At 39.1% G+C, this 10,888-nt stretch overlaps 2 protein-coding genes across 6 annotated transcripts; both read left to right on the forward strand.

Annotated features, from left to right (window-relative positions):
- The first annotated feature begins 766 nt into the window (after positions 1 to 766).
- Positions 767 to 2,718, forward strand: cbln20 (cerebellin 20). Its single transcript, XM_077566239.1, has 4 exons — positions 767 to 824; positions 964 to 1,068; positions 2,055 to 2,195; positions 2,276 to 2,718. The coding sequence occupies exons 1-4, from the start codon at positions 767 to 769 to the stop codon at positions 2,707 to 2,709; spliced, it is 738 nt and encodes a 245-aa protein (XP_077422365.1). The 3' UTR covers positions 2,710 to 2,718.
- A 1,591-nt stretch (positions 2,719 to 4,309) lies between these two features.
- Positions 4,310 to 9,674, forward strand: cbln18 (cerebellin 18). 5 transcript variants are annotated; one of them, XM_077566593.1, is made up of 10 exons: positions 4,310 to 4,383; positions 5,515 to 5,641; positions 5,761 to 5,819; positions 5,899 to 6,089; positions 6,566 to 6,662; positions 8,200 to 8,379; positions 8,470 to 8,616; positions 9,150 to 9,238; positions 9,313 to 9,393; positions 9,460 to 9,674. In XM_077566593.1, exons 5-10 carry the CDS (start codon positions 6,566 to 6,568, stop codon positions 9,580 to 9,582), a joined length of 717 nt encoding a protein of 238 aa, XP_077422719.1. In that variant the 5' UTR covers positions 4,310 to 4,383; positions 5,515 to 5,641; positions 5,761 to 5,819; positions 5,899 to 6,089; the 3' UTR covers positions 9,583 to 9,674. The 5 variants fall into 5 exon arrangements, with proteins under 5 accessions (XP_077422719.1, XP_077422720.1, XP_077422722.1 ...); XM_077566594.1 differs by having other exon boundaries at positions 4,311 to 4,388; XM_077566595.1 differs by lacking the exon at positions 4,310 to 4,383 and adding an exon at positions 4,719 to 4,882.
- The last annotated feature ends 1,214 nt before the right edge of the window (positions 9,675 to 10,888 follow it).

A 10,888-nucleotide genomic window follows, 5' to 3' on the forward strand; every position in this document is an offset into this window, starting at 1 on the left:
TACAATTTCATGGTTTTGCTACTTTGTTGAACGTTATGAAAACAAAATAAAACATAAAATAAAAGTGAAGCTTTTATTTTGAAGCGTCGCCATGTGTCACAATAAGGAGTGTTTAACAGTGTAAAGTGGTATAATGTCGTTGTTCTCATCCGTTGCCATCCTTCGTCCCACATTTTCCTGTTGTCACCAAGTCGTGACACACTTTTATTTAAGTCAAGAGCAATTAAGAAAATGTCTTTGAAAGGATCATTTATTTAAACACACTAGTAAAGTCATAATTACAGAAAATACATAATTTGTCCAAAAAAAAAAACATGAATACAAAACTATGTAATTAAAAGCAGTCAGTCGTATGTCGCATATGTCCCGCCCCTTTAAATTAACATTGAACACAATTGAGGTTACTTGGGGTGGCCTTTGACAGTTTCTCACTGTGACAAAATACGTCTTTATGTGAAACTGGTCCATGGCACAAGCAAGTTTTGGGAGAGCTGGTTTGAAAAAATTTAAAAATTAAAAATAAAAAAAATTAAAAGAAAGAGATAGTTGCTGAGTCGGTTTGACAGATTCTCCACAGAAGGCAAAATAGGTTGTCGGATCTGACCTATAATTCAAAACAAAGCCTTTATGCGTTTGTGTCAGGAATAATAGGGCAGACAAATGCTTAAAGAGGGAGGAGCGTTTTGGATGACATTTAAATAGTTGCACACTGCATCAGTCGGTCAAACATTCTGACATTCAAACAACCTTCCCTGTTGCAGGCATCATGCAAGGTGAGACCAGTTTTAAATTGGATCAGACACAATTTCCATCAAAGGAGACAGGTATTCATATTTAGTTATTTTTCAGAAAAGATCAGCGCCAGGGTTTTATGTTATTACCTTAAAATTGGTTGCACTTCATTTGAGGCGATTAGGCTATGTGATAATTTACTTAGTAACATTACACACTCTTTTTTTCCAGCTGTCGTATTCCTTTGTCTTCTGGGGCTAGTTAGTTGTGACAATCCTTTTTCCTGGGGCGGTCCCACAGGATCATCTGAAGATGAGAGTACCAACCAAGAGGAAGGTAAGATTCTATGACAGTGGTGTCCAAACCACATAAAGAAAAATTGAAGGATGCAGGGTCACTTTGAATTATTATGTTTGACTTTAATTTATCAAGCACACCAAAATCAGTAAATCAAGCAAATTCGTAATATTTATATACTATAGTTTTTTGTTTGTTTTTAAACAGCTACCTTAATAGCTTTCTATAAGACAAATAGTTGAGGATTTTACAAGATTTTGGGGGTGGTGAGACCCTGAAACTAGTGATGGACAAATGAAGCTTCATAAAGCACTTGTGATATTTTCTGACCACTCTAGATGGCGCTCTTGGGTTAGAAATGCAGTTGAAATTCATTAAATTACCACTGTACTACCTCTTTATCTTTTAACCAAAAGCACCATCTAGAGGTGGAAAAAATATTGCAAAGTTAGGTTTAATGTTAGGGTTAGGCGCTTACATCCAATACATAATGATTGGTCATAAGTTGGGGCATGGAAAAACAATTTCCGTGGTCGTTTTCAATTGGAGGACGACTACCTGTAACCCACCAGAAAATATCAACCCCTGCACCGTATCTCATCTCAGGACCAAAACAAGAGCAATCTATGTTATCTGACTATTTTATAAAGAAGTTACTTGGGAATCATTGCGATACGTTTACATTTTGGACCTTGCCACAGAACAGAAAATGAAATAAACAATTTTTGCGTGTAAAACATAAATATTCACCACAGTGTTTTCAAGAGAAATGTGACTTATTTAATTGTAAATAGTTAATTTACATCTTTACATATTTAGAAAACCTCAACAGATTATAAAACTAATTTATTAGTGGAAAATGTAATTTTTAGTAAATGCCGAAGGCCACTTAAAAATGGACAATGGGCCACAAATGGCCCCTAGGCTATAGTTTGGACACCACTCTTCTTAAAAATGCTGTAACTCTTCTTACAGTACAGATGAATCTGTGCATCTCGAAGCATTTTTTGCATGCATGTGTTCAGTATGCGTGACAGACAAGGCGACATGCGGCTGCTGCATGATGCAGCAACAGATACACAGGATGAAGATGTTCTTTAACGCAAGCCTCAACGAGCTGGAGAAGGAGTTAGTCAGAACAAAAAACACCCTCAACAGTATCAGAGGTCAGAAAAATATAGACGACACAAAGAAATCCAAAACTTTCACAATGATTACTTATTGTTTCCAACATGTCTTCTTACAGCGAGCCGCAGTGCCTTCTCTGTGGCGCTAACCAACAGTAATTCTCTCAGCTGCTTTGGGCCCTTCCGTGACGACAAGCTCATCACCTACCAACATGTTTTCATCAACTTGGGAATGGGCTACAATGCGGCCACTGGGGTCTTCACCGCCCCTCGCGACGGTGTCTACAGCCTTGCCCTGACCGTCTACAGCGACGCCGGTTCCCCCGGTAACAGCCTGGCAGCCTGCGCCAGTCTGCAGGTCAACGGTCAAGTGGTGGCAGGCCCAAAAGAGAAGAATCAACAAGACCAAGAAGATAGCGCCTCAATTGTTGTGGCACTCCACCTGGCGGCTGAGGACAAGGTGTCCGTTAACCTTCCCATTGGGTGCTTCCTTTGTGATGATAAAAGCCACTACAACACTTTTACTGGGTTTCTTCTGTATGCTTCTGACTAACGTTCACCAGCGTGTGCCTTGGTTGGTCTCATATGAAATCTCTCAGAATATAATAATAAATATATACACACTACTTTTAGTGTCAAAGTGGATGTCTGTGCATGGTGAGCATAAAGCTTGTTAACAATGGAAAATAATAAACCAGTGGTGTCACATGTGTTGTTTTCATTACCATCAGCATCATAACCCTAAGAGTTATGACGGTTATACCACATTCATGTACTGTACTGTAACATACGCCAAAAAATGTATTCTGTTCACATTTTGTACAGTACGGTAGGTTAGCTGTAGCACATTACATACACAAGGTAAAGAATGTAATTAAAATGACATTGAAAAGCATTTAAAAATCAAATAACTGTAGACATTTCAAAACAAAGTACCAAAAGAAAAGACAACTTACAGTACTAAAATTACTAAAAGAACACAGTTGTGGGTGAACCAAAAGTTAATTTCAGATAAACAACAAGTGAGGGAATGAGATGCTAGATTTGCAGGAGAAATAGAGCTGGGTGTCATCCGCGAAGCAATGGAAGGAAATGTCATATTTATGAAATATGGTGCCAATAAGGGGGAGGAGGTAGATCATTAAAAAGTAGGGGGCCCAGGGCTGAGCCTTGGGCAACACATGAGGAAACTGGATATGACTTGGATGAAAAGGGCTTAAGTTGAATGAACTGAGTGCGGTCTTTGAGGTAAGAGTGGAACCAAACCGATAGAGGAGAGTCTATTGAGAAGGATGGTGTGTGAAAGCAGATGACAAGTCAAGGAGGATGAGGATGGAAAGTGAACCAGAGTCAGTTGCAACTAGAAAATCGGAGGTAACTTTTAATAGAGCTGTTTTGGTGCTGTGTAGGGGACGGATGGTGGACTGAAAAGGCTCATAGAGGCAGTTGTTTGATAAATGAGAATGAAGTTGAGTGGTGACTTCTTTTTCAAGTTTAAAAATAAATGGTTGATTGGAGATTGGGCGGAGATTATTGTAGTTATTGGTGTCTAGACCAGGTTTCTTCAGGATGGGAGTGACAGCTGCAGTTTTGAACAATGATGGGACAATGTCAGTGGAAAGGGAAGAGTGGATAATGGCAGAGATGAACGGGAGTAATGAGGAGAGGCAGGATTTGACCAGAGTTGTAGGGAGAAGATCAAATTGACAGGTGGAGAACTTGGAGTTGTGAATAAGAGCTGTGTGTTCGGAGGAATGTATGTAAATATATATATATATATATATATTGCTTTATTTAACAAATTGAAATCAAAAGCCGAACATGGAATCGGAGGAATGGGGTAGATGCCACGGACTTCCGACTTCCGGGTTTTACACATCAGCGACGTTGGTCGCGTTCCAACACTTGCACCCCCACCCCTGCGCCCCCCAACCGTCTCAACTATCTGAAATGCTTCGGACACTGAGACAGACACACTACACACTCGCAGCCTCGCGCCCGTCGACGGGAACGCGCAACCGCCGGGCAGAAAGGCGGAAGCGCAAGTACTGAGACGCGGCCCACACGTCGCAAACCGGAAATGGAAACAAAGCTGATGGGTGAAAACCTGGAAGTCCCGCCTCCTCCGTGGCATATAGTATATATAGTATACCCCATTGTGAAGTGAAAAAGTGGAGAGGCTTGCAGCAGATGGGCAGGGGTTCGGATATGGAAAGTTGCATAAAGGGTTTGGTGAATATTTTCAATTTTCAAAAACAGCATTATCGAGTTGCAAATGTCAGTTGAGTACATGTGTGGTGGTAATGAGTTGAGTGGCTGGAAAGTACTTTTAAGGATTTAGAATAGTGTTTTTGTATTGCCAGCCTTTGAGGAAACTAGACCGGAAAAGTACAATAATTTGGTTTGGGCAATGGAATCTTTCAATCTTTCAATGGGGCAAGAGAGTTGAGGATGCTGGTAAGTTCAATGTTGTACTGGGCTGCAAGGAGGAAGGGGTCAGTGATATTGAGTTCATCAGTCGAGCAGTTGGAGGGTCTAAGACCAGAACAACAAATACGATCCAAGGTATGGCCTTTGGAGTGAGTGGGGAAGTCGGAAAATTGATCAAAACCAAAACTGCACAGGCATGATAGAAAATCTTTGGTGGTGGCGAGATTATTATTTTCAATATGAATATTGAAGTCTCCAAGAAGGAGTGCATTGGGAGAGACCGAGGGGAGACCTGGGTGAGTAGAGTGGACTTTTTATTCAGATAATATACGAAAAGATGAAAAGGCCCCATGAGCCAGGAATGACCTACTGTGTATATATACTGCATGTAGGTGTAACTATCTTAAGCAATGATATGATGTGGCTTTCTTTTTGTATATAGCATGTAGGTAGTTCTATTCATGTGACAATTATGTTTATTATTGTTGAAGTTTCCAGTGGTGCAGAAATGTGTAGGCTACCTGAACAATGTCCATCCATCCATTTTCTTGGCCGCTTTTCCTCACAAGGGTCGCGGAGGTGCTGGAGTCTATCCCAGCTGGCTTCGGGCAGTCGGCGGGGTACACCCTGAACTGGTTGCCAGCCAATCGCAGGGCACCTGAACAATGTTTCTCACAGTATTCTTTGTCACTAGATAACATTTTGTTCAAGAGTTCACTAGCTTGCATGTTTTGTATCTTCTTTTTTTTTTATTATTATTATTGTGCGACGCGATTGGCAATAGTACTGCACTTCTCTTTTGTCAAGACAGATATCGCTGACTTAGCGGCATCTCTAATCGGCAAGGCGGGCAGTGAATTTAGAAAAAGAAATACAACATTGTACAATAAAGTTCACATTTGCATTTTTGTGTCCATTTTCGTGCCAGCAACTCAGTGGTCAAAAGCAAGATCTCTGTCCTGCCACCCCTATAACCAAACAGGAGCCTAAATAACTAACAAGGTCTTGACCCACAAAATACCATGACATCACGATGTTCTTAACTATAGCCGAGGGTAACGTATCGCTTGCATTTAACATGATGTATGATTGCACTCATTTCAGCATGAAAATTAGGCAATGGGGTGACATCTGAGCCTCTATTGATAAGACCTACCCTTTTGCTTGTTTGCAGGTCAAACAACAATATTCAGTTCCCTGGTAGGGTGGGACACACACTCCCTACTATTAACGGTAGGAGGCCCAGTGACTATGTCACCCTGTCAGGCAAATGTAAAGTAAAACCATGCGCTCTATTTTCTTTTGAGTGAAGTTTATTGAAGAAGTGGAGCACACATGTGACATGTTCATCGAAGAGGTGGCGCTTGTTTTGCTCACCCCCTAAAAAGGAGACAGTCACCTGAATGTCGTTGCACAAAACTGCTGCAACCCAGACCAAGACTCCGTTTCAAACACTTTCAGATCATAATCTTTCAGGAGAAAAAAAGAGGACGATCAACAACAGTAAGTTTACGGTTTGTATCTATCCACATTAGCATAATGTATTGCACATGTATTTGGTACTATGACATAAAGACAGGCGTTGGTAGGAAACGTGGAAACACCTTTTCAGCCCTTAGGAATGGGGTAAGGGAACCAAGCAGTAATTGGCAATTATACTTGAGTTGAATGGACAGAAAGTCGTAGAGCAATATGGTTTCGTTCAGCTATTCACTAGCAAAATCCGGTAATGTTGATTAATGGAAAAGGTACATTAACATATCATGAGGTAGATGTATTTTTGAAACTATAACAGTATTGTAAATATGATTATGAAAATGCTGTAACCATTTCAGTCAAGTAAAAAGTCTTGAAAAGTATTTAAATGATTGGCCCATTAAGTGGTTAAACAAGTAACAATGTTATACATGAAGTATTCAGAAATGGCAAACCAAATGACGTTGACATCCACCTGCTACCAAGTGATGATTTGATTTCAGATGGTTGCATCTCCAGCTTTGATCCTGTTGGGGGCGCTGTGTCTCCATGTTTGTGTGGCTACGCAGTCAATCAACCAGATGCTGAAAGAGATTGCTGGTACTCTACAGACACACTTTTTTTTTGGTGTACACTAAATTATGGGTCATTCAGTTATGGGTGAATTTTCACTGTGATAACTTAAGGGGTGCTCTGTTTAGACGTGAGGTATTTAATTTTAACATTATGTCAGACAGATGACATGTTTAACTTTCAGGAATATTGTTTGGTAGTGTTGAAGGACCAAACAACAACAACTGTATTCATATTACTAACTGTAATTAAATACCCCTAAAATGATGCAACCTACAAGGATAGATATGTTTTCTTCGTTCAAATATTATGCATCAGTGAATCAGCAATATTTAGCCAGCTTTCTGTTCATTAAACAAAAAAAAGAAGTATTGCCTTAGAAGAGTAGGGTAACTTCAAACCTTTTCATTTGAGAGCCACGTAATAAAAAAAAAATAGAAGGACATAAGGCCACTTTGAAAATAAATAAAAATAATAATAGTTTATGTTAAATCTGTTTTTACATCATGCATGCTCAACCAATGCCCATATGAGTACAAACTAAAGAGCCCTGAGTTTTTAACTGCGACTGCTCCTATCAGCTTGTATCTTCCCTTTAGTGCTTTAGTGTGGAAGGGACTTTCTTGGGGGTGGGGATGGGCGGAGTGGTAGAGGGTGACATCATGCTCGTCCCCGCGTTCCTTTAGTGTTAGCGTACAACACGATTGGGATGAAAACTGAAAGAAAAAAAAAAGATGAGGGCGGCTTCGAGCACAGCCCAACCTCCAGCTCAGACTCCAAGAAAACAAAAAAAAAAGAGAGAGAAGAGTTCATTCGAGTGCACGTAGCTACTCGCACACGCACCATGCATGAGGGTGACACAGAGGCTGCAGTTACGCATTAGGCCAGAGGTGGCAGTGCCGTGTTAAAAAAAAATCCACAATGTCACCTTTCATTTGAAAAGCTGCTACATAACAGCTTTTTAATTATTTTGGGACGACCTCAGCCCTGTGACCCACTAAATTAGCTCCACAAATCATTTACTTGTATCTAATCTCTAACAGTATATGAACCAATTTATTCATATTACCCAATTTTTCGACACCCTCCCTTCTCACTGTGCCCTCTTCCACCCCATTTTTATATTTCATAATTGTAACCAGCATTGTGGGCCATGTAAAATGTCGACCATATGTCGCTGGCCACTGACAAACAGACGGCGGTCCGCAAATGGCCCCCTGGCTGCAGTTTGGACACCACTCTCTTAGATTATGCAACAAATATGTCCATGCTTTACTTTTAAATGTAGTTTAACAGGGCGGAAATTTTAATAATGAATATGAGTGTAAAATTGACTAACTATCTAATTAAATAAATAAATAGGCATTTTTATATTGAAGGAGACTTCAGTTAATTTTAACCAAATCTATTTATTTACATTTTAATTACAAATATATAAACGTGGTGTTAAGTATTACAAATGAGCATTATTATCCTCATGGAAGATTTTTATTTTGTTTGTTTTTTGCTTTGCTCAGCTGAATTGATCAAACAAGTGTTTTCTAAATAACAAACCTGTTGTCAGTCAACCTGAAGGAAACAGTGACTTGTGACAAGTGGGACTGCAACTGCGCTTTTAATCGTCAGCGCGGTTGCTGCTGCGCAGCCAATGACATGTTCCAAATCGAGGACGACACGTTTAAGAGGATGACCTCTTTGTGGGATGACATAAGTGTGTTGAAGAGCAATGTGGGCGCTTTAAACAGTAAGATCATTAAAAAGATAAAATTTAAAAAATGCTGTTTTATTGATCTGATTACGACACAGGTTACAAAATCCTCTCTTTTTCCTTAAGATGGCATTAAGGTTGCCTTCAAAGCGAATATGGACCCAACACTTTTCATTGACTCTATTAGCTGCTTTGGGCCTTTCAATACCAATTCAACAATATCTTACACTACGGTCACTCTGAATGATGGCAATGGATACAACCCTTCCATAGGTAAGAAACACAGCTTTTATTATTTATTTATTTAAAAAATTTTTTTAACTCATTCACGGCTATAGACGTAAAAAATTCATTTGAACTATTTTTATTAGTTTCACTTTTTTTTTGCACTTTTGTTAACAAGAATATGAAAACCTAGAAAAAAATGTTATTGTACATTTAGAACAGATATAAAATTTGTGATCGTGAGTTAACTATTGAAGTCATGCGATTAATCACAATTAAAAAAAAATATCGTCTGACATGCCTAATTTTTTTATATTTTCTTTCTTTTTTTAATGAGAGGCATCAAACAAATATTTTTTGGTATTGTAATTAATCACATAACTTCACTAGTTAATCACACATTTTATATCTGTTCTAAATGTACAAGACATTTTTTCCTAGGTTTTCATCCTCTTAACAAATGTGGAAAAAAAGGTGAAACTATTTTTTTATTTTTGACATCTATAGTCGTCAATGGCAGTGAATGAGTTAATCTCCAGTTTTACTGCTCCTTTTTTCTAACCATTTCTGTTTTCCTACAGGTTACTTCACTGCACCACAGGCTGGCGTTTATGTCTTCTCCTACACGGTCTACTCGTATGTGGAAGTGAACCAACGACTCTACCACAAAGTAAACATAAATATTACTTTACTGCAGGAATGTCATTGGTTGACCGAAAGCATTGCTTTGTTGTTGTTTCCTAGGTGCAGATGATGAAGAATGGGGAGGTGATGACAAGCATTTGGGAGGACAATCGAGAGGATGGAGAAGACAGTGGCACGCAGGTAATTAGCGGAATTGATCTAAGATGAGAAAATAAACTGAATTATTGAACTTGTGTGTTTTCTTAGACTCTCACAGTGGACATGCAGAGAGGCGATCAGGTGTATATGGAGCTGGAAATTGAGGGGAAACTCTGTAAACATTTGCAGTTTAATACCTTTTCTGGTTACATCCTGTATGCCTCAGTATGAGATTATATTGGAGCTCAATCTGAAGAAAAATTTGAGTTGTCTCAGATAACACGATCTCCAGTCTCTGTTCTTTTATGAAAGTTTTTTTTCTTGAATGCATCCAAAATTTGTGTGATAAATGAACACAACCTATCACAGTACAAGTACAAGAAAAACTGTAATTGTACTCTTTCTCCATGTCTAATAGTAAAGTGCACTTTGCCACCATCCTGTGGCATCTCTAGTAAAATAATTGTGCCACAGGACTAAAAATGTGTTGACTGATCTGAGCTGCTGCAGGACCGTTTAATCAGCAGTGCTGGCTGGTATAACGTCAACGTTAAGAATGGGGCTGTTTCTTTCATTCATCAAATTTTTAAATTGAACTCTGCTACATGGCTCACAATAACGTTAGCATTTTTCTATCCTCTAAATAGTTGGTCAGAGTAAAACTGTTAGTTTCAGTGTGTATAATTTAGTGCCATCTAGTGGTGTACTAATAGAATGCAATGATTTTGAAACACAAACTAGGGTGGTTCAGACAGAACACACTTTGCAAGCCAAGCACCAATTACTATTAATTATTATTTGGTGTGAGTGAGAAACCCGCCGACCATAAGGGGCGAGCAAGAGTGACTAGCAAGAAATAGCTACAGCGGCTAACAAGTGCGGCTAGTGAAAGAAGTTAGAAAAGTTAGCAAGCGCAAAGCGGCGGGAGCCCGAATCATGGCACTCATCGACGACCACCTGCAGGCCCCAGCTGTGTAAGGTAAGCAAAGGTCGACCCATTGGGTCCGGTGCGAGCTGCAAGTACCACCAGCGGCTAACTATATGTTCGCGAACTTCTTCTCTTTCGGGCATCCGTAGCAGAAAGATGGCGGCGAAACATGTCAGCCTCCTGTATGATGTAGTGCGACCTGTAGCGATTACTAAAGACCTACGATTATATAAATGTATGTTAAAGTGTTAAAATATATATTTTTGCGTATTATTGAAATGTATAGTGTTTTATTTATTTATTAATGAATTATTAGTTCACCACCAGATGGCACTAAATAATACACACTGTCACTTTAAGGCCAAGTTTGTAGCTACTTGCACACATTAACACAAAGTTAAAGGCTTACGTTTTGAGTAAAAGGAACAGATGTGAATACATTTGAAAAAAAACATCAACAGATTAAATGCTGTTTTTAGGAAAGTGCAACATCATTGGTTTGTCTTGTTTGATGGAAATGAGTGCAACAGTTTGAACACTGTAAATTATTATGCTATAAAAACTCAAATAATGACATTCAATATTGTTTTGGCTCCATCTGAAATCGCA

Source organism: Vanacampus margaritifer, chromosome 5 (genome assembly GCF_051991255.1).
Source record: "Vanacampus margaritifer isolate UIUO_Vmar chromosome 5, RoL_Vmar_1.0, whole genome shotgun sequence".
Taxonomy (NCBI): Eukaryota; Metazoa; Chordata; class Actinopteri; order Syngnathiformes; family Syngnathidae; genus Vanacampus; species Vanacampus margaritifer.

What these genes read in the sequence shown, in the direction of transcription:
- cbln20 (XM_077566239.1), top strand. Translation starts at nt 767, where the DNA reads ATGCAAGGTGAGACCAGTTTTAAATTGGATCAGACACAATTTCCATCA. An exon ending in ATTTCCATCAAAGGAGACAG is followed by an intron (nt 825 to 963) that starts GTATTCATATTT and finishes CTTTTTTTCCAG; the next exon opens with CTGTCGTATTCCTTTGTCTT. An exon ending in CACCCTCAACAGTATCAGAG is followed by an intron (nt 2,196 to 2,275) that starts GTCAGAAAAATA and finishes GTCTTCTTACAG; the next exon opens with CGAGCCGCAGTGCCTTCTCT.
- cbln18 (XM_077566593.1), top strand. Translation starts at nt 6,566, where the DNA reads ATGGTTGCATCTCCAGCTTTGATCCTGTTGGGGGCGCTGTGTCTCCAT. An exon ending in TGGATACAACCCTTCCATAG is followed by an intron (nt 8,617 to 9,149) that starts GTAAGAAACACA and finishes GTTTTCCTACAG; the next exon opens with GTTACTTCACTGCACCACAG. An exon ending in GAGAAGACAGTGGCACGCAG is followed by an intron (nt 9,394 to 9,459) that starts GTAATTAGCGGA and finishes GTGTTTTCTTAG; the next exon opens with ACTCTCACAGTGGACATGCA.